General features: G+C 40.9%; 2 protein-coding genes and 2 pseudogenes across 2 annotated transcripts; 2 read left to right on the forward strand and 2 right to left on the reverse strand.

Annotated features, from left to right (window-relative positions):
- Window positions 1–864: 864 nt before the first annotated feature.
- On the forward strand, window positions 865–8,159 carry LOC120025894 (ribosome biogenesis protein NSA2 homolog). Its single transcript, XM_038970609.1, has 6 exons — window positions 865–1,020; window positions 1,521–1,708; window positions 1,927–2,077; window positions 2,386–2,565; window positions 7,169–7,361; window positions 7,793–8,159. The coding sequence occupies exons 1-6, from the start codon at window positions 1,018–1,020 to the stop codon at window positions 7,858–7,860; spliced, it is 783 nt and encodes a 260-aa protein (XP_038826537.1). The 5' UTR covers window positions 865–1,017; the 3' UTR covers window positions 7,861–8,159.
- A 370-nt stretch (window positions 8,160–8,529) lies between these two features.
- LOC120026198 lies at window positions 8,530–11,403 on the reverse strand (annotated as a pseudogene).
- A 6,532-nt stretch (window positions 11,404–17,935) lies between these two features.
- Window positions 17,936–19,824, forward strand: LOC120026199 (ribosome biogenesis protein NSA2 homolog). Its single transcript, XM_038971023.1, has 3 exons — window positions 17,936–17,945; window positions 18,742–19,026; window positions 19,458–19,824. Exons 1-3 carry the CDS (start codon window positions 17,936–17,938, stop codon window positions 19,523–19,525), a joined length of 363 nt encoding a protein of 120 aa, XP_038826951.1. The 3' UTR covers window positions 19,526–19,824.
- A 370-nt stretch (window positions 19,825–20,194) lies between these two features.
- LOC120026202 lies at window positions 20,195–23,068 on the reverse strand (annotated as a pseudogene).
- Between the last annotated feature and the right edge of the window lie 4,595 nt (window positions 23,069–27,663).

Here is a 27,663-nt window from a genome sequence, read left to right on the forward strand (position 1 = left end):
CAATTGGAATATGTGCAACAGGTAGTTTCTCATTTATAAAACAGCTACTGCAGCATTTACTTTGCTATAAATATGAGCATACTTCACTATTTTTATTCTCAAATGTGAGTGAAATGCTCACACTGTCGAGCCTTGACCACCTGCCAACGTGGCTGGGGAAATGGACATTTTACCCGCCAGTGCCAAAATCGACCCGCATTTGGCAGGTGGTGTTAATTTTAGGCCCTGCATGATTCTTAGTCATTTAGGCCTACAGTTCTCATTGTCAGATTGGACATGTGTTTTGCAGAACTCACAACCTATGCACACTTGTGAGAAACACATTTTTTTTTTCATTCAATTTGAGTTTTGTCAATTTGTATATCTTTTGTTCAAAACGCTCCTGTCAATGTTGAGTAAGGACGCGCACCTGATTATGCTTATAGAAGTAGGAATAGTCCACATGGTCTGGCAATTTCGCCCCTGCTCAACTCTAAACTTAGCACCTACTGTTGGCCTTGAACTGGCTGTAAAATAGGCTAAACACATTCTTTAAATGCCCGGAAATCATTTTTCATGATAACAATAATCAAAAACAGTAATGTATTTATATCTCAATGATGCAACTATAAGAAATCTATCCACATTTTCCTCACACTTTCCTCATGAAAGCAACCTTCAAAATACATTCGCATCAGAATTTCACTTCCGGTTTTACATTTTAAAAAGATAAGTGTAATGAGTATTAAAACTGGCCTGATTTTTATTATTTTTTATTATTAATTTATAGGTAACTCGTCAATTTAGTACAGTTTATAGTGTGCAACGGGACAGTTCCTGAACCCTCGCACCAGGTTTCATTCCGGAATTTGTTTGAGGACACTCCAATTACGTACTTCCTCTAAAATTCTGGCTTCGGGGAAAATAAACACCAACGACCCAAGCCTTAAGTCAAAACAACGAAAGATAAACATATTTGAAACAACCAGTTCAATCAAATAAGTATTGTACCTGAACACGTAACATTCAAGACACAAAATGGTAAGATATCCACGTTTCACGTTCTATATAACATATTTGATAGGAAAACGTGTTAGCATGCAAAGTTAGCTAGCTGCCTAGCTAACATGTGGCAGACGCCTGACGACAGTGTCTCAAATGTGTTTTGTTGGTCGAACTGCTCTAGATATAAAACCACGGCTTGTTTCAGATACATATTTGCAAATCCGATGCACAATAGTTAATATCATTTGAAATTACTATGAAACATACTTTAGGAATACGCCCGCTGAACTGAATTGTTTTGATCTTGCCTTACCTCAAGTAACTAACGCTAATCAATCAACAATTAGCTAACTAAGTTACTTTAATGGTCATCATTCCAAACATATTTTGAGGATGCTTGAGCCAAGTAAGCCGACCTTTATATATTCAGAAATCATAAATGATTTGTGATGTTTGTTTACTTAGCACACATTCAGAAAGCCCCAACCCTTTAAAAAATAAGTCGAACTGTAATCCTTTTTTGCCTCTTACCCCAGCCCCAGAACGAACACATTGAGTTACATCGCAAGCGCCATGGCCAGCGCCTGGACCATCAGGAGAGGAAGAGGAAGAAGGAGAGCCGTGAGGCCCATGAGCGCTCACACAAAGCCAGGAAGATGATTGGTCTGAAGGCCAAACTCTACCACAAACAGAGGCACTCTGAGAAGATCCAGATGAAGAAGACGTGAGTATATATGTCGTACACTACCATGCTGCAACACCCTCTGAAAAATCAGAATAACATAAATTGTTTTATTATAATGAAAGTAGTGTACTGGGCCTTTACTAGTCCTGTATTAACAGACCAATATAGCTGTCTAGCGCGGGCAAACAAATGTTTCCTTTGATTTGCCATTGCCGCTGTTTGTTGACAGCTATGTACCACAACCTGTCTCACCACAGCCTCAAAATGCACGAACAGAGGAAGACCAAGCAGAAGAACGACGACAAGACGCCTGAGGGAGCAGTACCAGCCTACTTGCTGGACAGAGAGGGACAGTCACGCGCCAAGATCCTCTCCAACATGATCAAACAGAAGAGGAAGGAGAAGGCTGTGAGTATTCGATGCCTTTCTTTTACTTGTTTGTGTTTTCGTCATGTCTCACCGAAGACAGTGTATGTCTGGACAGATTATCTTGTATAAAAGGGAACAATACCTAGCTGACTAATTGTTTCAAATGTCAACATAAAACTGTATGGGTTGGTTTCCAACAATCCCATATTAAGCCTAGTCCTTAACTTAAATGCACGTTCAATGAAATTGGACCTACGTGTGCAAAGCCCAAGCCAGTTTAGTTGAAAACAGGTTCTTAAAGGTGTCCTGAAATGGTCTCTGATCGGATATTCTGTTTCTCCCTGTAGGGTAAATGGGAGGTGCCCCTGCCCAAGGTTCGGGCCCAGGGGGAGACAGAGGTGCTCAAAGTAATCCGTACAGGCAAGAGGCAGAAGAAGGCCTGGAAGAGGATGGTGACCAAAGTGTGCTTCGTAGGTGACAACTTCACCCGCAAGCCTCCCAAATATGAACGCTTCATCAGACCCATGGTAAGAAGGATGGTGCCATTACTCACTAGCATACTGTGTGTGTGTGTATAATATATATATATTTATTGTGTGTGTATATATTAGAGGTCGACCGATTTATGATTTTTCAAAAGCCGATACTTTTCAAAAGCCGATACCGATTAATCAGTATCAGTAAATATATATATTTGTAATAATGACAATTCCAACAATACTGAATGAACAATGAACACTTTTATTTTAACTTAATATAATACATCAATAAAATCAATTTAGTCTCAAATAAATAATGAAACATGTTCAATTTGGTTTAAATAATGTAAAAACACAGTGTTGGAGAAGAAAGTAAAAGTGCAATATGTGCCATGTTAAAAAGCTAACGTTTAAGTTTCTTGCTCAGAACATGAGAACATATGAAAGCTGGTGGTTCCTTTTAACATGAGTCTTCAATATTCCCAGGTAAGAAGTTTTTGGTTGTAGTTATTATAGGACTATTTCTCTCTATACCATTTGTATTTCATATACCTCTGACTATTGGATGTTCTAATAGGTACTTTAGTATTGCCAGCCTAATCTCGGGAGCTGATAGGCTTGAAGTCATAAACAGCGCAATGCTTGAAGCACAGCGAAGAGCTGCTGGCAAATGCAGGAAAGTGCTGTTTGAATGAATGCTTACGAGCATGCTGCTGCTTACCACCGCTCAGTCAGACTGCTCTATCAAATATCAAATCATAGACTTAATTATAATATAATAATACACAGAAATACGAGCCTTAGGTCATTAATATGGTCAAATCCGGAAACTATAATTTCGAAAACAAAACGTTTATTCTTTCAGTGAAATACGGAACCGTTTGGTATTTTATCTAACGGGTGGCATCCATAAGTCTAAATATTGCTGTTACATTGCACAACCTTTAATGTTATGTCATAATTATGTTTATGGTTAGGTACATTCGTGCAACGATTGTGCTTTTTCGCAAATACGCTTTTGTTAAATCATCCCCCGTTTGGCTGTCTTTGTTAGGAAGAAAGTCTTCACACAGTTCGCAACGAGCCAGGCGGCCCAAACTGCTGCATATACCCTGACTCTGTTGCACAGAACGCAAGAGAAGTGACACAATTTCCCTCGTCAAAAGAAATTAATGTTAGCAGGCAATATTATCTAAATATGCAGGTTTAAAAATATATACTTGTGTATTGATTTTAAGAAAGGAGTTGATGTTTATGGTTAGGTATACATTGGTGCAACAACAGTGCTTTTTTCACGAATGCGCTTGTTAAATCACTCGTTTGGCGAAGTAAGCTGTGATTCAATGATAAATTAACAGGCACCGCATCGATTATATGCAACACAGGACATGCTAGATAAACTAGTAATATCATCAACCATGTGTAGTTAACTAGTGATTATGTTAAGATTGATAGTTTTTTATAAGATAAGTTTAATGCTAGCTAGCACCTTACCGTGGCTCCTTGCTGCACTCGCATAACAGGTAGTTCGCCTGCCACGCAGTCTCCTCGTGGCGTGCAATGTAATCGGCCATGATCGGTGTCCAAAAATGCCGATTACCGATTGTTATGAAAACTTGAAATTCCGATTAATCGGTCGACGGCAATGATACCAAATACTAATTGTGTATACATACACACACACACACAAACACACGTATGTATATATACATACATACAGTTGAAGTCAGATTTTGAGAATGAAATGTCAGAATAATAGTAGAGATAATTATTTCTTTCATCTTTTATTTCTTTCATCACATTCCCAGTGGGTTCGAAGTTTACATACACTCAATTAGTATTTGGTATCATTGCCTATAATTGTTTAACTTGGGTCAAACGTTTTGGGTAGCGTTCCACAAGCTTCCCACAATAAGTTGGGTGAATTTTGGCCCATTCCTCCTGACAGAACTGGTGTAACTGAGTCAGGTTTGTAGGCCTTGCTCGCACACACTTTTTCAGTTCTGCCCACACATTTTCTATAGGATTGAGGTCAGGGCTTTGTGATGGCCACTCCAATACCTTGACTTTGTTGTCCTTAAGCCATTTTACCACAACTTTGGAAGTATGCTTGGGGTCATTGTTCATTTGGAGACCCATTTGCGACCAAGCTTTAACTTCCTGACTGATGTCTTGAGATGTTGCTTTAATATATCCACATCATTTTCCTACCTCATGATGCCATCTATTTTGTGAAGTGCACCAGTCCCTCCTGCAGTGACCAAAAAGTTATTTTGTTGGCATTTACGTGGTCCCATTACCAGTAAAACGTAATCAAAACATATTTTTTGCTGTTTCGTTGTTAAGTCATTTCATTCTCAACCAGGATTTCATCATCCATGTCAAGCAGTGAAGTTTCAGCTCTGTCTGTCCGTGGCCTCTATTCCTCGGTGTGCACTGTCACTGTGTCCGTTTCCATCTTGTCCAGCTGTGTATGTAACATTTCACGTAAACCCTGTTTCTTGTCTGCATCGAAGTAACGGTCCTTGTACCTAGCATCGAGCATGGGGGCAACACAGTAAAGAGGCTCAGAGAGAGAATGCCGCCAAATCGTTTGTTCACAGCCTTGAGTACTTTTGTAAGTTTTAACCCCTCGGTCTGTGTCGGCAGTTTTGTTGAGCAGGCGCTTCAATGCCATGACCGAGGGTATCACGTCTGCTGACGCAGTTGATTAGCTTATTTCTTGATTCAGTTGTTCGAATGGAGCAAGGAGTGTGTTCATGTTCTCAAATGCCATTGAAATGGCAGCAGCAGTATGAGAACCAGCACATTCTTGAGCATGCAATACGGCTTTCTTCAGTACGAAATCCTTATCGACCCACTGTGCTGTTAGACTCAGCATGCTCATGGGGCTGACATCGATGGTCCAAATGTCAGTCGTGAAGCTAATACCAGTGGTGCCCATAGCAAGTAGCTCATGGATGTGTTTCAACAATACTGTAACTCCGGTAGGGCAACATCTGAAAAATAGCGCCTACTTGGTAGTGTGTACCGGTGCTCGACGAGTCGGGGAAAGCCAACATCATCCACAACAGAGAAAGGTTGATTGTCAAGGGCAATGAATTCCATTATCTTGGCGTTTTAATGGATTTTGCCTTTTGAGTTGTCTCGCTGAAATGTTCTTACTCTTTCAAATGACTGCTCGACTTGAACTTGTTTAGTTGTTGGACGTGTGCGCTTAGTATTTTTCTGCTTTGGTTCTGTGTAGCGCTGTATTTTTCATGGCATAGGTAGATGACGTAGTGACGTTATAGGTATGCACATCAGCTTTGACATCGGTTTTGCACATCGGTGTTAAACTAGACATCGGACCGATGTTGGCGTTTTTTGCTAATATCGCTCAATTCCGATATGCTCACTTTTTATATTGTGCATCCCTAATATTTATATTGCAAGTTCAGCCAACTTTGATCTAGGTATAATTTCACAAGCTCTGAATTCAGCTAACAAGGCAAAACAATTGAATTGTTATGGAACACAACCTTCTGTCCGTCTCCACCTGTTTGAACAGCATGCTAGCCTGTCCACTTTGTTCACATGTTGAAATTAAGTGGCCTACCTTATTTCTCAGAATGGGAACGAGTTGCCAATTCCATATAATTGTTTAATGCTTATTGCACATTTTATAAAACCGACTAAACGGCCTGTATAGCAATCTTTATTTGACTAAAATGCTGCAGTAATGCGTGTGAAACTGAGCATTAATTTTCCACAATGAAAATTGGTACATCTGTTTTTAGTAGTGTATGCTCTGCTCAAGATTTGAGTTGAAACATCAACAGGGTATGGTTCGAAAGGTTAATTTATCCTCCTACAGTAAAATGTCTCCATGTGTTTCGAATGTCCATATGACCGATTTCTGTTGGACCAAACCTCAAATGCAAGTTGAAACTGTTTGAGTGGTAGGGGGAGGAGCTTGGGAGAAAGAGCCGAATCAGAGCTTTCACTCTCGCCAAAATCTGTCCAAATTAAGCCCAATACCTTTCTATGGGCTTATTTTTATCCTAAGCTTGTCACTTGCCTTCCCGCCTTTGGGACAACGACTCCCATTGTTAGGGCGGAGACATGAGCATCTCGTCATTATATACAGATCTCTGGTGTGAATGGAAAGGTGCACAGATGGAGCGAACGAGACAAGACCAAAAAGACATGAGAACAAGTGGATATAAACACACAAATACAAAACTAAATTATGCGATACAGGCATTTTGGAATATCACGCAAAAAGAGAATTAATTTGAATGTATCCCCCAGCCCTAATGTGTATGTCCTCTAATATACAGTATTTGGCATGTTGACACTTTTCTCAGTTAGTTGCAGTGTTTGAAACTTTGACGTGTAAACACCCTCATCACTGTGTGAGCAACTACATTTTACAAATGTATCAGTCTAGATCAACTTAGTTACAACCAGTGCATTCAACTAAATGACGTAAAACAACTTAAATTGACTTGACTTAAACCTTTTTGCTCTTTGGGGACCATTGGCAAACTTCCTCCAGTGGGCTCAGTGTTGAACAGAGTTTTCCACTTCTTTCAATGATGTTCCTAGTGAAGAGGCAAAAAACCCTGAAATAAATGTCCTACCTGCCTCTGCCCTTTCCTCTCTTCAGGGTCTACGCTTCAAAAAGGCCCATGTGACCCACCCGGAGCTGAAGGCCACATTCTGTCTTCCCATCCTGGGTGTGAAGAAGAACCCCTCGTCACCCCTCTACACCACCCTGGGGGTCATCACCAAGGGAACCGTAGTAGAGGTCAACGTCAGCGAGCTGGGCCTGGTAACGCAGGGGGGAAAGGTCATCTGGGGTGAGTCAGCTCCTGTCCTCTCACATGGATATTTATCTGGATCAGTATGGGCCGGTTTCCCGGATACCAATTTAAGCCTAGCTCTAGACTAAAAAGCACTTTCCATGGAGATTCTCCATTAAACATGCTTAGTCCACGACTAAGCTTAGACTGTCTGGGAACCCGGCCCTATATATGTTATTTATTTAATCAGAGGGCTGCAGAATTTTGGGGGTTGGTGTAGTCCGGCATTGCTACAGGAGAATGTATACTTTTATTAAACGGTGCAGAAATGTCTGATTATAAGACGGGTGTGGCCAAAGTAAAGAATAGTGAGTGATGGCAATGTATTAGATTGATCTCACTCCTGACAACACTATATAAAACTGCATACAATCTCAGTGTAATTCAATTTCTGAAATGTAGGGATTAAAATGTCTCTTCTTCCTCAGGTAAATACGCCCAGGTGACAAATAACCCAGAGAACGACGGCTGCATTAATGCTGTACTGCTGGTGTAAAATGAAGAACTCTATGGGACGTTTTCCCGGACACAGATTAAGCCTAGTACTGGACTAAAGCATTTATGGAGATTGACCTTGTTTAATAGTCTAGGACTAGGCTTAATCTGTGTCCGGGAAACCGCTCCTCTATACAGACTGTGCCTGTAAGATACAGCCAGAGTTGGGACTGGCATGGAATAACAGACATCTGTGGTTAAACCGTGTGTTGGAGATGGAGAAAACATCAGATGGCATATTTTGCAACAAGGTGTCGTAACTAAATTCTGGACTGTGAATAAAAATGTTTGTCAAATACAGTTGTCATTTGTTTTTCTGATTTTCTTGGTTGCATATTGGCTCACAACAAGATTCATATGTGACTGCGCTCTGAGAAGGGGGTGTCCTTCAAAACTGATTAAGATCAATGCTTGTGAAAAAGGATGGTGTGAGAAAGGGAGAAAGTCAGCCTATACAAGTGTCCTGCACTCCTCAGAAAGGTCTGACAGCAGGCAAGCCCGTTGATGTCCGGATACCTGAGGTATCATCCACTTTCTGTCACTGACTGGCGGAGATGTTCTCATTAAGAAAGTCCCCACAGTAGAGTAGGCGGTAGATGTTCCCTTTTTCTTTGCCGTCGGGAACTGCAGACCAATTTATCAGACCTACAAAATCACCTTTCATCATAAATTAGTACTCATTATGATTCGTAGATCGTTCATTCCGCAACTGCAATGCTGTGTAGTGGGCCAGCTTGCTGATGGTCTTGCAGCCCTTTACGGAGAAGAGCTTCTCTGTTTTGGGGAAGTAAATCATTTCTCTGGCATACTGGTTAGCAACTTCCTGGTTGGGCTTCAGGCCCTTGGCAGCCATCTCAACCATGCCACACATCAGAACGTGTTTGTACTCCAGAGGCAGGAAGGGGACGAAGAAGTCCACCAGGCTCATCAGACTAGTGTGCCAGAACCCACCTTTACAGAGAAGGTGAGAACGAGACAGTAATAAGATGGGTTAGGGAGAAGAAACAAGGATGGACAGAATAAAACAGGAATTTTGTATTTGAGGTCTAAAACGCCTTGTTTTCTAATTCCAGGATTATAAACAAAAGGGATGAATCTTAACATTAGACAGACGTGTGATTTGATCTTTCAATGCATGATTTGTTAAATACGAGAATGAGTTACAACAGTGCATCTAAAGCGTGATAGTGAACAGCTGGCTTACTCTGCTTGTTGTTGAACACGGACAAGGAGAGCGGTGTTTCCAAATCCTTCAGCTCGGTCTCGCCCTGCTCTCCAGAAGTCCAGGGCCACCTGAACTATTTTATCTCCTCCAGCGTTGCTATGGAGATGAGCAACACACAGTAAATATTAAGGGATCAGAAATAACTTTAATTTTGTATGATTAAATGTCTTATTGACAGCTGACTTTCAGCTAAGTAAAATACTAGTCACTACAGGTCACTTAGTTGTGGGAAAGATAGGATAATGGATGCCTGTACAGTTGTGGCCAAAATTTGAGAATGACACAAATATTAACTTTCACAAAGTCTGCTGCCTCAGTTTGTGTGAGGGCAATTTGCATATACTCCAGAATGTTATGAAGAGTGATCAGATGAATTGCAATTAATTGCTAAGTCCCTCTTGGCCATGCAAATGAACTGAATCCCCAAAAACATTTCCACTGCATTTCAGCCCTGCCACAAAAGGACCAGCTGACATGTCAGTGATTTTCTCATGAACACCGGTGTGAGTGTTTACAAGGACAAGGCTGGAGATCACTCTGTCATGCTGATTGAGTTCGAATAACAGACTGGAAGCTTGGAATCATTGTTCGTCCTCGCCAACCATGGTTACCTGCAAGGAAACACATGCCGTCATCATTGCTTTGCACAAAAAGGGCTTCACAGGCAAGGATATTGCTGCCAGTAAGATTGCACCTAAATAAACAATTTATCGGATCATCAAAAACTTAAAGGAGAGTGGTTCAATTGTTGTGAAGAATGCTTCAGGGTGCCCAAGAAAGTCCAGCAAGCGCCAGGAACGTCTCCTAAAGTTGATTCAGCTGCGGGATCGGGGCACCACCAGTACAGAGCTTGATCAGGAATGGCAGCAGGCAGGTGTGAGTGCATCTGCACACACAGTGAGGTGACGGCTTTTGGAGGATGGCCTGGTGTCAAGAAGGGCAGCAAAGAAGCTACTTCTCTCCAGGAAAAGCATCAGGGACACACTGATATTCTGCAAAAGGTACAGGGATTGGACTGCTTTACTTGGGTAAAGTCATTTTCTCTGATGAATCCCCTTTCTGATTGTTTGGGGCATCCGGAAAAAAGCTTGTCTGGAGAAGACAAGGTGAGCGCTACCATCAGTTCTGTGTCATGTCAACAGTAAATCATCCTGAGACCATTCATGTGTGGGGTTGCTTCTCAGCCAAGGGAGTGGGCTCACTCACAATTTTGCCTAAGAACACAGCCATGAATAAAGAATGGTACCAACACATCCTCCGAGAGCAACTTCTCCCAACCATCCAGGAACAGTTTGGTGACCAACAATGCTTTTTCCAGCATGATGGAGCACCTTGCCATAAGGCAAAAGTGATAACTAAGTGGCTCGGGGAACAAAACAAGGATATTTTGGGTCCATGGCCAGGAAACTCCCCAGACCTTAATCCCATTGAGAACTTGTGGTCAATCCTCAAGAAGCGTGTGGACAAACAAAAACCCATAAATTCTGACAAACTCCAAGCATTGATTATGAAAGAATGGGCTGCCATCAGTCAGGATGTGGCCCAGAAGTTAATTGACAGCATGCCAGGGCGGATTGCAGAGGTCTTGAAAAGAAGGGTCAATACTGCAAATATTGACTCTTTGCATCAACCTCATGTAATTGTCAATAAAAGCCTTTGACACTTATGAAATGCTTGTAATTATACTTCAGTATTCCATAGTAACATCTGACAAAAATATCTAAAGACACTGAAGCAGCAAACGTTGTGGAAATTAATATTTCTGTAATTCTCAAAACTTTTGGCCACAACCGTAGATCTAGTTGAAGAAAATACTAAAGTTATTTCTTAAACACACACTGCTGGTCTGTCTCCCCTACTTGAGGAAGATGAAGATGGCTTGGCAGTAGGAGTCCCCGTTCAGTTTTTGATAGTAGTCCAGGTAGGGCTTTATACAGTCGATCAGATCAGCGTCCATCTTGTCCATGTCATCAAAGATGAACATTGAGCGTGGGCAGTTGGTGACATTGCCTTTGATCCACTGCTGCAGCTCTGACTGGATAATGGGGATAAACACAACAGTATTAAACACAGACTAGAGCTGTGAAGAATAACTTACAGCATAGCCACAAAATACATTTACGTCCTATATCTTACTTTGTAGTTCTCAATCTCTGATGGGGGGAAGTGAACTGTAGATGCAAACTGGTGGATGAAACGGCTGGCCATGCCCTCCTTATAGATGTTTTCAGCTATCAGCTGGCTGACAAAGTTCTTCCCTGTGCCAGTCCAGCCATGTAGAGAAAGCACCAGGGTCTCTTTAGGGGTTTTATTGTTCATGATATGATATGTGTAATGGAAACGGCAGATATGAGACATTTTCTAATGCAAAGCATTTTTATTTGTCCAACGGGTGGATTTTTTTTCTGTCTAACTTTCTTATTTCGACAATGATGGTAACTGTGTTTTTCGAATAAATAATGATTGCCGAATCATTTTGAAGGTAGGACTATGCCGGGCACGTGATGTTACCGCGTAACTATAAAGTTCCACTTAATAATTGTGTCTTCACGCCTTATAAAATACTTTTTTTCAATATGACTTTCATGAATGCTTGAATTGCTTCGCCTTGCTTTTCTGTTTGGCTGGCAAGTTTCACCATCCATTTTCTTAACTAGGCAAGTCAGTTAACAAATTCGTATTTACAATGACGGTCTACCAGAAGGCAAAAGTCCTCCTGCGGGGACGGGGGCTGGGATTAAAAATAAAATACAAATATAGGACAAAACACACATGACAAAAGAGACACCATAACACTACATAAAGAGAGACCTAAGAAAACATGAAAACACAACATGGTACAAACATTTATTCAACCTTTAACTAGGCAAGTCAGTTAAGAACAAATTCTTATTTACGATGACGGCAAAAGGCCTCCTACGGGGACGGGAGCTGGGATAAGAAATATATACAGTACACACATACATACACATATATAGGAAAAAAACACACCACGACAAGAGAGACCTAAGACAACAACATAGCAAGGCAGTAACACATGACAACACAGCATGTCGCTCCTAGTGGCCCGGGGACTTTAAAACCTGTTTGGGATAGGGGGCAGCATTTTCACTTTTGGATGAATTGGTGCCCAAATTGAACGGCCTCCTACTCTGTCCCAGATGATAACATATGCATATTATTATTACTATTTGATAGAAAACTCTCTGAAGTTTCTAAAACCGTTTGAATTATGTCTGTGAGTATAACAGAACTCATTTGGCAGGCAAACTTCCAAACAGGATGTGAAAAATCTGAAAAGGGTCGATGTGAAAGTCATCGCCTATTCAAATCTCTGTAATTTATGGATCTGTTTGCACTTCATACGCCTTCCACTAGATGTCAACAGAACGTGGAATGAAGCCTCTAGTGTGATGTGGGGCTGGATGGGAGCTATTTGAGTGATTGGTCTGGCAGATTTCCAGTTCCTGGCCACGCACGCTAGCCATGCGATGTCCATGTGTGCCATGAGTTATACAGACATGAAGAAATGCTCCGGTTGGGACGTTATTGGATATATATGATAACAACATCCTAAAGACTGATTCTCTACTAATTTTGACCAGTTTATTCGACTTGTAATATAACTTTTTGAAGTTTTCATCCGACGTTTGCCTTCAATGCGCCGGTGTTTGGACACGTGTACTACACATGCTAGATAAAGTTGCTAAAATGACATAAGTAATGGACATTGTCGAACAAAAAAACGATTTATTGTGGAAATAGGATTCCTGGCATTGCATTCTGATGAAGATATTCAAAGGTAAGGGAATATTTATGATGTAATTTCGTATTTCTGTTGACTCCAACATGGCGGAGAAATGTTATTTATATTTGAGCGCCGTCTCAGATTATTGCATGGTGTGCTTTTTACTAAAGTTTTTTTTTTAAATCTGACACAGCGGTTGCATTAAGAACCAGTGTATCTTTAATTATATGTAAAACATGTATCTTTCATCAAAGTTTATGATGAGTATTTATGTTAGATGACGTGGCTCTCTAAAATTTCTCCGGATATTTTGGAGCCATTTCTGAACATGGCACCAATGAAAACCAAGATTTGTGGCTATAAATATGCACATTATCGAACGAAACGTAAATGTATTGTGTAACATGATGTCATATGAGTGTCATCTGATGAAGATGTTCAAAGGTTAGTGATTAATTTTATCTCTATTTCTGGGTTTTGTGAAAGCTATCTTTGCTGGGAAAAATGGCTGTGTGTTTTTTGGATTTGGTGGTGAGCTAACATAAATATATGTTGTGTTTTCGCTGTAAAACATTTAAAAAATCGGACAAGTTGGCTGGATTCACAAGATGTTTATCTTTCATTTGCTGTATTGGACTTGTTAATGTGTGAAAGTTAAATATTTCTAAAACATATTTTTGAATTTCGCGCACTGCCTTTTCAGCGGAATGTTGGGGGGGGGGGGGGGACCCCTGGGCTAGAAAGGTTAATGCAAGGAAACTCAAATCAGTTTTACCTCATCTCTACCAGCATTTTAAATGTGCAACCAGAGGGGGAAGAAAATTCTAGACCACCTTTACTCCACACTCAGAGACACGTACAACGCTCTTCCTCGCCCTCCATTTCGCAAATCTGACCATAATTCTATCCTCCTGATTCCTTCTTAAAGCAGGAATCGCCAGTGACTCGGTCAATAAGAAAGTGGTCATATGAAGCAGATGCTAAGCTACAGGACTGGAATATGTTCCGGGATTCTTCCGATGGCATTGAGGAGTACACCACATCAGTCACTGGCTTCATCAATAAGTGCATCGATGACGTTGTCCCCATGGTGACCGTACTTACCTCGACTAACCCGTGCCCATTCACATGGACTCTGTACCAGTACCCCCTGTATAGCCTCGCTATTGTTATTTTACTGCTGCTCTTAAATTATTTGTTACTTTTATTTCTTGTTTTTTAGGTATTTTTCTTAACTGCATTGTTGGTTAAGAGCTTGTAAGTAAGCATTTCACTGTAAGGTCTAAACCTGTTGTATTCGGCGCATGTGACATATACAATTTGATTTGTACAGCACAAAGGTAGCGACAACAATAAATCACGCAAAGCAGCCACAACTGTCAGTAAAGTGTCCATGATTGAGTCTTTAAATTAAGAGAAATCATTAGAATCACAGCAAATAGTAATTATGTATTTGTGTAATGTATTATTTCCATGCTGGCTTCCCACTACCTAAAACATGAAACATTTAAGTGGAAGGGCATACAGGCTGTCGCCAATTTATTAATGCGCAATTTCGTATATTTTCTATGCAAACTTTCTAAATGTCGATTAAAAAAAGTTTTTTTTTAAATCACTGGACAAAGATGCACTATGCAAAAACTACTCCACTATTTTCTGGATACTAAAATTCTAATAGCGTGCCTAATTTCAGTTTGTGACAAAACAAGCATGTATAGTGTAGAGCAGGGTTTCCTTAAATCGGTCCTGGTTTTTGCCCTAGCACTGCACAGCTGATTCAAATAAAGCTTGATGATTAGTTGGTTATTTGAATCAGCTGTGTAGTGTTCGGGCAAAAACCAAAACGAGCACGCTGGGGCAGGCCCAGGCCCGAGGTTGGGAAACCTTGGCGTAAACAATCATTGTACCATCTAAACCGCTGTGAAATATTGTATTTTCTGCTGTTTGAAACTGATGTACAGAACCGAAAATTAAGAAATTGTGCACATAGTCTAAGAAGAGGTAGCTCTGTTCTAACTTTCAATGAGAATGACATATCTTTAACGTATTTCTATGAATTTGGTCGGGTCGCCCAAAAAGTTACATATTGCTGCGTTAACCTCTCTAGGGTATGTGGGACGGTAGCGTCTCACCTCGTCAACAGCCAGTGAAAGTGCAGGGCGCCAAATTCAAAACAACAGAAATCCCATAATTAAAATTCCTCAAGCATACAAGTATTTCACACCATTTTAAAGATACACTTCTTGTTAATCCCACACAGTGTCCGATTTCAAAAAGGCTTTACAGCGAAAGCACCACAAACGATTATGTTAGGTCCCCGCAAAATCACAGAAAAACACAGCCATTTTTCCAGCCAAAGAGAGGAGTCACAAAAAGCATAAATATAGATAAAATTAATCACTAACTTTTGATGATCTTCATCAGATGACACTCATAGGACTACATGTTACACAATACATGTGTTTTGTTCGATAAAGTTCATATTTATATCCCAAAATCTCAGTTTACATTGGCGCGTTACGTTCAGTAATGATTTGCTTCCAAAACATCCAGTGATTTTGCAGAGAGCCACATCAATTTACAGAAATACTCATTATAAATGTTGATGAAAATACATGTGTTATGCATGGAACTTTAGATAAACTTCTCCTTAATGCAACCGCTGTGTCAGATTTCAAAAAAGCTTTACCGAAAAAGCACACCATGCAATAATCTGAGTACAGCGCTCAGAGCCCAAACAAGCCAAAGAGATATCCGCCATGTTGTGGAGTCAACATAGTTAGAAATAGCATTATAAATATTCACTTACCTTTGATGATCTTCATCAGAATGCACTCCCAGGAATCCCAGTTCCACAATAAATGTTTGATTTGTTCGATAAAGTCCATCATTTATGTCCAAATAACTCCTTTTGTTCGCACGTTTAGTACACAATCCAAACTGACGACGCGCTGGCAGTTCCAGGCGAAAGTTCAGACGAAAAGTCATATTACAGTCTGTAGAAACATTTCAAACTAAGTATAGAATCAATCTTTAGGATGTTTTTATCATAAATCTTCAATAATGTTCCAACCGGAGAATTCCTTTGTCTTCAGAAATGCGATGGAACGCAAGCTACCATGTGAATGCGCGTGGCCAACTCGTGGCACTCTGCCAGACCTCTGACTCAATCCCCTCTCATTCCCCCCTCCTTTATAGTAGAAGCATCAAACAAGGTTCTAATTACTGTTGACATCTAGTGGAAGCATTAGGAAGTGCAACATGACCCCATTTCCACTGTATCTTGGATAGGCAAAGAGTTGAAACACTACAAACCTCAGATTTCCCACTTCCTGGTTGGATTTTTTCTCAGGTTTTTGCCTGCCATATGAGTTATGTTATACTCACAGACATTATTCAAACAGTTTTAGAAACTGCAGAGTGTTTTCTATCCAAATCTACCAATTATATGCATATTCTAGCTTTTAGGACAGAGTAGCAGGCAGTTTACTCTGGGCACCTTTTTATCCAAGCTACTCAATACTGCCCCCCTGTCCCAAATAAGTGAATTAATCCTACATCAGCGGGACCCTGAGACCACAAATACTCGGGTATCCCTTTTAAATCTGTCTCCTGTTCTTCTGTCAACAGGTACTCTGCTTCTTAGAAGCCCCCCCCACAATCACTAATGTGCACTGTTGGGGCACTGTTAGCTCTCCAGTTTAATTTGCGTCTGTATCTGTCTGTGGATGGGCTATGTTGTACACCCCCCTCCCCCGTGACCCAGTCTGCTAGTCGTTTCCCCTTTGTTACCCAATATCCCATATCCTTCCACTTCTCGGAAGGCTCTTTAGCAAGGGACACATGTGGGCTCCATTTTTCTCTGTAAAACTGCTGGATAGGAGCAGGTAATTCCACTTCCACGGCCGCATGAGTGGAATCATAGTGAAACCATTTTAGACCTATTGTGCATTCAGTGGTGTTTAGAAGTGCCTTCTCATATACAGAGTCGGGTCCAGGTTGCCTGTTATACCACAGAGTACAGTGTAAGTCATCTGGGGACATTTTTGTGGGTCCTGATATTACATAATCTGTTAGTTCCATTAATGCTTTGGGTATGTCGGTCAAACCTCCCCTCATTAAGTCCTGACTATACCAGTAACATGGATCCCCTTCCCCACAGATTACCATGTTATTCTTGACAACCTGGGCTTTCATACCTTTGTCTGTAGGTGTTACTGCTATATTCAAGAGTTTCATCACATCCCTCCCCAATAGATTAACAGGGCACAGCTTTGATATACTGGTATACTGAGTACTGGTACTGTCGCCTTCCCCTCAGTCATTTCATGTATGAGGCTTATGGGTGTCGAGAGTCTCAACACAATGATGGCCAGACGCGGAACGAACAATAATTTTTTCCCCAGAAGATTGAATCCCTTTCGGTGCATCCTTGCTAACATATAGCTGTCCTACATGTCTATTTTATCATCACTATGGTCACTGTCATGTTTACCGTACCAGTCTTCTAAATCCTCCCTGACTATTTTGGCTGTTTTAGTTTCTACTCAGGATTCATCGTCTTCATCCTCTGAGTCAGGTTTTGGGCGCCTCTCTCTCTTTTCCTTTTTATCCCCCTTTCCCTTTGGTTTCTGTTTGTAATCGTGGTGATTATGTCCCTTCCTATCACAATGTTCACATGGGGCCTCGCAATCTGTAGCAAAATGTCCCTTTTTCTGACAATTGTAAACTTTTAGCCCCCCCTTCCTCCCCTCCCCTGACGTTCCCTTTCTGTCTGACCTAGTCCTGTCCTCTCTTTGATCTAGGTATAATTTCACAAGCTCTGAATTCAGCTAACAAGGCAAAACAATTGAATTGTTATGGAACACAACCTTCTGTCCGTCTCCACCTGTTTGAACAGCATGCTAGCCTGTCCACTTTGTTCACATGTTGAAATTAAGTGGCCTACCTTATTTCTCAGAATGGGAACGAGTTGCCAATTCCATATAATTGTTTAATGCTTATTGCACATTTTATAAAACCGACTAAACGGCCTGTATAGCAATCTTTATTTGACTAAAATGCTGCAGTAATGCGTGTGAAACTGAGCATTAATTTTCCACAATGAAAATTGGTACATCTGTTTTTAGTAGTGTATGCTCTGCTCAAGATTTGAGTTGAAACATCAACAGGGTATGGTTCGAAAGGTTAATTTATCCTCCTACAGTAAAATGTCTCCATGTGTTTCGAATGTCCATATGACCGATTTCTGTTGGACCAAACCTCAAATGCAAGTTGAAACTGTTTGAGTGGTAGGGGGAGGAGCTTGGGAGAAAGAGCCGAATCAGAGCTTTCACTCTCGCCAAAATCTGTCCAAATTAAGCCCAATACCTTTCTATGGGCTTATTTTTATCCTAAGCTTGTCACTTGCCTTCCCGCCTTTGGGACAACGACTCCCATTGTTAGGGCGGAGACATGAGCATCTCGTCATTATATACAGATCTCTGGTGTGAATGGAAAGGTGCACAGATGGAGCGAACGAGACAAGACCAAAAAGACATGAGAACAAGTGGATATAAACACACAAATACAAAACTAAATTATGCGATACAGGCATTTTGGAATATCACGCAAAAAGAGAATTAATTTGAATGTATCCCCCAGCCCTAATGTGTATGTCCTCTAATATACAGTATTTGGCATGTTGACACTTTTCTCAGTTAGTTGCAGTGTTTGAAACTTTGACGTGTAAACACCCTCATCACTGTGTGAGCAACTACATTTTACAAATGTATCAGTCTAGATCAACTTAGTTACAACCAGTGCATTCAACTAAATGACGTAAAACAACTTAAATTGACTTGACTTAAACCTTTTTGCTCTTTGGGGACCATTGGCAAACTTCCTCCAGTGGGCTCAGTGTTGAACAGAGTTTTCCACTTCTTTCAATGATGTTCCTAGTGAAGAGGCAAAAAACCCTGAAATAAATGTCCTACCTGCCTCTGCCCTTTCCTCTCTTCAGGGTCTACGCTTCAAAAAGGCCCATGTGACCCACCCGGAGCTGAAGGCCACATTCTGTCTTCCCATCCTGGGTGTGAAGAAGAACCCCTCGTCACCCCTCTACACCACCCTGGGGGTCATCACCAAGGGAACCGTAGTAGAGGTCAACGTCAGCGAGCTGGGCCTGGTAACGCAGGGGGGAAAGGTCATCTGGGGTGAGTCAGCTCCTGTCCTCTCACATGGATATTTATCTGGATCAGTATGGGCCGGTTTCCCGGATACCAATTTAAGCCTAGCTCTAGACTAAAAAGCACTTTCCATGGAGATTCTCCATTAAACATGCTTAGTCCACGACTAAGCTTAGACTGTCTGGGAACCCGGCCCTATATATGTTATTTATTTAATCAGAGGGCTGCAGAATTTTGGGGGTTGGTGTAGTCCGGCATTGCTACAGGAGAATGTATACTTTTATTAAACGGTGCAGAAATGTCTGATTATAAGACGGGTGTGGCCAAAGTAAAGAATAGTGAGTGATGGCAATGTATTAGATTGATCTCACTCCTGACAACACTATATAAAACTGCATACAATCTCAGTGTAATTCAATTTCTGAAATGTAGGGATTAAAATGTCTCTTCTTCCTCAGGTAAATACGCCCAGGTGACAAATAACCCAGAGAACGACGGCTGCATTAATGCTGTACTGCTGGTGTAAAATGAAGAACTCTATGGGACGTTTTCCCGGACACAGATTAAGCCTAGTACTGGACTAAAGCATTTATGGAGATTGACCTTGTTTAATAGTCTAGGACTAGGCTTAATCTGTGTCCGGGAAACCGCTCCTCTATACAGACTGTGCCTGTAAGATACAGCCAGAGTTGGGACTGGCATGGAATAACAGACATCTGTGGTTAAACCGTGTGTTGGAGATGGAGAAAACATCAGATGGCATATTTTGCAACAAGGTGTCGTAACTAAATTCTGGACTGTGAATAAAAATGTTTGTCAAATACAGTTGTCATTTGTTTTTCTGATTTTCTTGGTTGCATATTGGCTCACAACAAGATTCATATGTGACTGCGCTCTGAGAAGGGGGTGTCCTTCAAAACTGATTAAGATCAATGCTTGTGAAAAAGGATGGTGTGAGAAAGGGAGAAAGTCAGCCTATACAAGTGTCCTGCACTCCTCAGAAAGGTCTGACAGCAGGCAAGCCCGTTGATGTCCGGATACCTGAGGTGTCATCCACTTTCTGTCACTGACTGGCGGAGATGTTCTCATTAAGAAAGTCCCCACAGTAGAGTAGGCGGTAGATGTTCCCTTTTTCTTTGCCGTCGGGAACTGCAGACCAATTTATCAGACCTACAAAATCACCTTTCATCATAAATTAGTACTCATTATGATTCGTAGATCGTTCATTCCGCAACTGCAATGCTGTGTAGTGGGCCAGCTTGCTGATGGTCTTGCAGCCCTTTACGGAGAAGAGCTTCTCTGTTTTGGGGAAGTAAATCATTTCTCTGGCATACTGGTTAGCAACTTCCTGGTTGGGCTTCAGGCCCTTGGCAGCCATCTCAACCATGCCACACATCAGAACGTGTTTGTACTCCAGAGGCAGGAAGGGGACGAAGAAGTCCACCAGGCTCATCAGACTAGTGTGCCAGAACCCACCTTTACAGAGAAGGTGAGAACGAGACAGTAATAAGATGGGTTAGGGAGAAGAAACAAGGATGGACAGAATAAAACAGGAATTTTGTATTTGAGGTCTAAAACGCCTTGTTTTCTAATTCCAGGATTATAAACAAAAGGGATGAATCTTAACATTAGACAGACGTGTGATTTGATCTTTCAATGCATGATTTGTTAAATACGAGAATGAGTTACAACAGTGCATCTAAAGCGTGATAGTGAACAGCTGGCTTACTCTGCTTGTTGTTGAACACGGACAAGGAGAGCGGTGTTTCCAAATCCTTCAGCTCGGTCTCGCCCTGCTCTCCAGAAGTCCAGGGCCACCTGAACTATTTTATCTCCTCCAGCGTTGCTATGGAGATGAGCAACACACAGTAAATATTAAGGGATCAGAAATAACTTTAATTTTGTATGATTAAATGTCTTATTGACAGCTGACTTTCAGCTAAGTAAAATACTAGTCACTACAGGTCACTTAGTTGTGGGAAAGATAGGATAATGGATGCCTGTACAGTTGTGGCCAAAATTTGAGAATGACACAAATATTAACTTTCACAAAGTCTGCTGCCTCAGTTTGTGTGAGGGCAATTTGCATATACTCCAGAATGTTATGAAGAGTGATCAGATGAATTGCAATTAATTGCTAAGTCCCTCTTGGCCATGCAAATGAACTGAATCCCCAAAAACATTTCCACTGCATTTCAGCCCTGCCACAAAAGGACCAGCTGACATGTCAGTGATTTTCTCATGAACACCGGTGTGAGTGTTTACAAGGACAAGGCTGGAGATCACTCTGTCATGCTGATTGAGTTCGAATAACAGACTGGAAGCTTGGAATCATTGTTCGTCCTCGCCAACCATGGTTACCTGCAAGGAAACACATGCCGTCATCATTGCTTTGCACAAAAAGGGCTTCACAGGCAAGGATATTGCTGCCAGTAAGATTGCACCTAAATAAACAATTTATCGGATCATCAAAAACTTAAAGGAGAGTGGTTCAATTGTTGTGAAGAATGCTTCAGGGTGCCCAAGAAAGTCCAGCAAGCGCCAGGAACGTCTCCTAAAGTTGATTCAGCTGCGGGATCGGGGCACCACCAGTACAGAGCTTGATCAGGAATGGCAGCAGGCAGGTGTGAGTGCATCTGCACACACAGTGAGGTGACGGCTTTTGGAGGATGGCCTGGTGTCAAGAAGGGCAGCAAAGAAGCTACTTCTCTCCAGGAAAAGCATCAGGGACACACTGATATTCTGCAAAAGGTACAGGGATTGGACTGCTTTACTTGGGTAAAGTCATTTTCTCTGATGAATCCCCTTTCTGATTGTTTGGGGCATCCGGAAAAAAGCTTGTCTGGAGAAGACAAGGTGAGCGCTACCATCAGTTCTGTGTCATGTCAACAGTAAATCATCCTGAGACCATTCATGTGTGGGGTTGCTTCTCAGCCAAGGGAGTGGGCTCACTCACAATTTTGCCTAAGAACACAGCCATGAATAAAGAATGGTACCAACACATCCTCCGAGAGCAACTTCTCCCAACCATCCAGGAACAGTTTGGTGACCAACAATGCTTTTTCCAGCATGATGGAGCACCTTGCCATAAGGCAAAAGTGATAACTAAGTGGCTCGGGGAACAAAACAAGGATATTTTGGGTCCATGGCCAGGAAACTCCCCAGACCTTAATCCCATTGAGAACTTGTGGTCAATCCTCAAGAAGCGTGTGGACAAACAAAAACCCATAAATTCTGACAAACTCCAAGCATTGATTATGAAAGAATGGGCTGCCATCAGTCAGGATGTGGCCCAGAAGTTAATTGACAGCATGCCAGGGCGGATTGCAGAGGTCTTGAAAAGAAGGGTCAATACTGCAAATATTGACTCTTTGCATCAACCTCATGTAATTGTCAATAAAAGCCTTTGACACTTATGAAATGCTTGTAATTATACTTCAGTATTCCATAGTAACATCTGACAAAAATATCTAAAGACACTGAAGCAGCAAACGTTGTGGAAATTAATATTTCTGTAATTCTCAAAACTTTTGGCCACAACCGTAGATCTAGTTGAAGAAAATACTAAAGTTATTTCTTAAACACACACTGCTGGTCTGTCTCCCCTACTTGAGGAAGATGAAGATGGCTTGGCAGTAGGAGTCCCCGTTCAGTTTTTGATAGTAGTCCAGGTAGGGCTTTATACAGTCGATCAGATCAGCGTCCATCTTGTCCATGTCATCAAAGATGAACATTGAGCGTGGGCAGTTGGTGACATTGCCTTTGATCCACTGCTGCAGCTCTGACTGGATAATGGGGATAAACACAACAGTATTAAACACAGACTAGAGCTGTGAAGAATAACTTACAGCATAGCCACAAAATACATTTACGTCCTATATCTTACTTTGTAGTTCTCAATCTCTGATGGGGGGAAGTGAACTGTAGATGCAAACTGGTGGATGAAACGGCTGGCCATGCCCTCCTTATAGATGTTTTCAGCTATCAGCTGGCTGACAAAGTTCTTCCCTGTGCCAGTCCAGCCATGTAGAGAAAGCACCAGGGTCTCTTTAGGGGTTTTATTGTTCATGATATGATATGTGTAATGGAAACGGCAGATATGAGACATTTTCTAATGCAAAGCATTTTTATTTGTCCAACGGGTGGATTTTTTTTCTGTCTAACTTTCTTATTTCGACAATGATGGTAACTGTGTTTTTCGAATAAATAATGATTGCCGAATCATTTTGAAGGTAGGACTATGCCGGGCACGTGATGTTACCGCGTAACTATAAAGTTCCACTTAATAATTGTGTCTTCACGCCTTATAAAATACTTTTTTTCAATATGACTTTCATGAATGCTTGAATTGCTTCGCCTTGCTTTTCTGTTTGGCTGGCAAGTTTCACCATCCATTTTCTTAACTAGGCAAGTCAGTTAACAAATTCGTATTTACAATGACGGTCTACCAGAAGGCAAAAGTCCTCCTGCGGGGACGGGGGCTGGGATTAAAAATAAAATACAAATATAGGACAAAACACACATGACAAAAGAGACACCATAACACTACATAAAGAGAGACCTAAGAAAACATGAAAACACAACATGGTACAAACATTTATTCAACCTTTAACTAGGCAAGTCAGTTAAGAACAAATTCTTATTTACGATGACGGCAAAAGGCCTCCTACGGGGACGGGAGCTGGGATAAGAAATATATACAGTACACACATACATACACATATATAGGAAAAAAACACACCACGACAAGAGAGACCTAAGACAACAACATAGCAAGGCAGTAACACATGACAACACAGCATGTCGCTCCTAGTGGCCCGGGGACTTTAAAACCTGTTTGGGATAGGGGGCAGCATTTTCACTTTTGGATGAATTGGTGCCCAAATTGAACGGCCTCCTACTCTGTCCCAGATGATAACATATGCATATTATTATTACTATTTGATAGAAAACTCTCTGAAGTTTCTAAAACCGTTTGAATTATGTCTGTGAGTATAACAGAACTCATTTGGCAGGCAAACTTCCAAACAGGATGTGAAAAATCTGAAAAGGGTCGATGTGAAAGTCATCGCCTATTCAAATCTCTGTAATTTATGGATCTGTTTGCACTTCATACGCCTTCCACTAGATGTCAACAGAACGTGGAATGAAGCCTCTAGTGTGATGTGGGGCTGGATGGGAGCTATTTGAGTGATTGGTCTGGCAGATTTCCAGTTCCTGGCCACGCACGCTAGCCATGCGATGTCCATGTGTGCCATGAGTTATACAGACATGAAGAAATGCTCCGGTTGGGACGTTATTGGATATATATGATAACAACATCCTAAAGACTGATTCTCTACTAATTTTGACCAGTTTATTCGACTTGTAATATAACTTTTTGAAGTTTTCATCCGACGTTTGCCTTCAATGCGCCGGTGTTTGGACACGTGTACTACACATGCTAGATAAAGTTGCTAAAATGACATAAGTAATGGACATTGTCGAACAAAAAAAACGATTTATTGTGGAAATAGGATTCCTGGCATTGCATTCTGATGAAGATATTCAAAGGTAAGGGAATATTTATGATGTAATTTCGTATTTCTGTTGACTCCAACATGGCGGAGAAATGTTATTTATATTTGAGCGCCGTCTCAGATTATTGCATGGTGTGCTTTTTACTAAAGTTTTTTTTTTAAATCTGACACAGCGGTTGCATTAAGAACCAGTGTATCTTTAATTATATGTAAAACATGTATCTTTCATCAAAGTTTATGATGAGTATTTATGTTAGATGACGTGGCTCTCTAAAATTTCTCCGGATATTTTGGAGCCATTTCTGAACATGGCACCAATGAAAACCAAGATTTGTGGCTATAAATATGCACATTATCGAACGAAACGTAAATGTATTGTGTAACATGATGTCATATGAGTGTCATCTGATGAAGATGTTCAAAGGTTAGTGATTAATTTTATCTCTATTTCTGGGTTTTGTGAAAGCTATCTTTGCTGGGAAAAATGGCTGTGTGTTTTTTGGATTTGGTGGTGAGCTAACATAAATATATGTTGTGTTTTCGCTGTAAAACATTTAAAAAATCGGACAAGTTGGCTGGATTCACAAGATGTTTATCTTTCATTTGCTGTATTGGACTTGTTAATGTGTGAAAGTTAAATATTTCTAAAACATATTTTTGAATTTCGCGCACTGCCTTTTCAGCGGAATGTTGGGGGGGGGGGGGACCCCTGGGCTAGAAAGGTTAATGCAAGGAAACTCAAATCAGTTTTACCTCATCTCTACCAGCATTTTAAATGTGCAACCAGAGGGGGAAGAAAATTCTAGACCACCTTTACTCCACACTCAGAGACACGTACAACGCTCTTCCTCGCCCTCCATTTCGCAAATCTGACCATAATTCTATCCTCCTGATTCCTTCTTAAAGCAGGAATCGCCAGTGACTCGGTCAATAAGAAAGTGGTCATATGAAGCAGATGCTAAGCTACAGGACTGGAATATGTTCCGGGATTCTTCCGATGGCATTGAGGAGTACACCACATCAGTCACTGGCTTCATCAATAAGTGCATCGATGACGTTGTCCCCATGGTGACCGTACTTACCTCGACTAACCCGTGCCCATTCACATGGACTCTGTACCAGTACCCCCTGTATAGCCTCGCTATTGTTATTTTACTGCTGCTCTTAAATTATTTGTTACTTTTATTTCTTGTTTTTTAGGTATTTTTCTTAACTGCATTGTTGGTTAAGAGCTTGTAAGTAAGCATTTCACTGTAAGGTCTAAACCTGTTGTATTCGGCGCATGTGACATATACAATTTGATTTGTACAGCACAAAGGTAGCGACAACAATAAATCACGCAAAGCAGCCACAACTGTCAGTAAAGTGTCCATGATTGAGTCTTTAAATTAAGAGAAATCATTAGAATCACAGCAAATAGTAATTATGTATTTGTGTAATGTATTATTTCCATGCTGGCTTCCCACTACCTAAAACATGAAACATTTAAGTGGAAGGGCATACAGGCTGTCGCCAATTTATTAATGCGCAATTTCGTATATTTTCTATGCAAACTTTCTAAATGTCGATTAAAAAAAGTTTTTTTTTAAATCACTGGACAAAGATGCACTATGCAAAAACTACTCCACTATTTTCTGGATACTAAAATTCTAATAGCGTGCCTAATTTCAGTTTGTGACAAAACAAGCATGTATAGTGTAGAGCAGGGTTTCCTTAAATCGGTCCTGGTTTTTGCCCTAGCACTGCACAGCTGATTCAAATAAAGCTTGATGATTAGTTGGTTATTTGAATCAGCTGTGTAGTGTTCGGGCAAAAACCAAAACGAGCACGCTGGGGCAGGCCCAGGCCCGAGGTTGGGAAACCTTGGCGTAAACAATCATTGTACCATCTAAACCGCTGTGAAATATTGTATTTTCTGCTGTTTGAAACTGATGTACAGAACCGAAAATTAAGAAATTGTGCACATAGTCTAAGAAGAGGTAGCTCTGTTCTAACTTTCAATGAGAATGACATATCTTTAACGTATTTCTATGAATTTGGTCGGGTCGCCCAAAAAGTTACATATTGCTGCGTTAACCTCTCTAGGGTATGTGGGACGGTAGCGTCTCACCTCGTCAACAGCCAGTGAAAGTGCAGGGCGCCAAATTCAAAACAACAGAAATCCCATAATTAAAATTCCTCAAGCATACAAGTATTTCACACCATTTTAAAGATACACTTCTTGTTAATCCCACACAGTGTCCGATTTCAAAAAGGCTTTACAGCGAAAGCACCACAAACGATTATGTTAGGTCCCCGCAAAATCACAGAAAAACACAGCCATTTTTCCAGCCAAAGAGAGGAGTCACAAAAAGCATAAATATAGATAAAATTAATCACTAACTTTTGATGATCTTCATCAGATGACACTCATAGGACTACATGTTACACAATACATGTGTTTTGTTCGATAAAGTTCATATTTATATCCCAAAATCTCAGTTTACATTGGCGCGTTACGTTCAGTAATGATTTGCTTCCAAAACATCCAGTGATTTTGCAGAGAGCCACATCAATTTACAGAAATACTCATTATAAATGTTGATGAAAATACATGTGTTATGCATGGAACTTTAGATAAACTTCTCCTTAATGCAACCGCTGTGTCAGATTTCAAAAAAGCTTTACCGAAAAAGCACACCATGCAATAATCTGAGTACAGCGCTCAGAGCCCAAACAAGCCAAAGAGATATCCGCCATGTTGTGGAGTCAACATAGTTAGAAATAGCATTATAAATATTCACTTACCTTTGATGATCTTCATCAGAATGCACTCCCAGGAATCCCAGTTCCACAATAAATGTTTGATTTGTTCGATAAAGTCCATCATTTATGTCCAAATAACTCCTTTTGTTCGCACGTTTAGTACACAATCCAAACTGACGACGCGCTGGCAGTTCCAGGCGAAAGTTCAGACGAAAAGTCATATTACAGTCTGTAGAAACATTTCAAACTAAGTATAGAATCAATCTTTAGGATGTTTTTATCATAAATCTTCAATAATGTTCCAACCGGAGAATTCCTTTGTCTTCAGAAATGCGATGGAACGCAAGCTACCATGTGAATGCGCGTGGCCAACTCGTGGCACTCTGCCAGACCTCTGACT

Source organism: Salvelinus namaycush, chromosome 31, assembly GCF_016432855.1.
Source record: "Salvelinus namaycush isolate Seneca chromosome 31, SaNama_1.0, whole genome shotgun sequence".
In the NCBI taxonomy this organism is placed as follows: Eukaryota; Metazoa; Chordata; class Actinopteri; order Salmoniformes; family Salmonidae; genus Salvelinus; species Salvelinus namaycush.

Bases quoted from the DNA above. Each gene is read 5' to 3' on its own strand.
- LOC120025894 (XM_038970609.1), top strand. The intron at 1,709-1,926 runs GTGAGTATATAT...GTCTCACCACAG, and splicing joins AAGATCCAGATGAAGAAGAC to CCTCAAAATGCACGAACAGA. The intron at 2,078-2,385 runs GTGAGTATTCGA...TTCTCCCTGTAG, and splicing joins AGAAGAGGAAGGAGAAGGCT to GGTAAATGGGAGGTGCCCCT.
- LOC120026199 (XM_038971023.1), top strand. The intron at 19,027-19,457 runs GTGAGTCAGCTC...CTTCTTCCTCAG, and splicing joins GGGGGGAAAGGTCATCTGGG to GTAAATACGCCCAGGTGACA.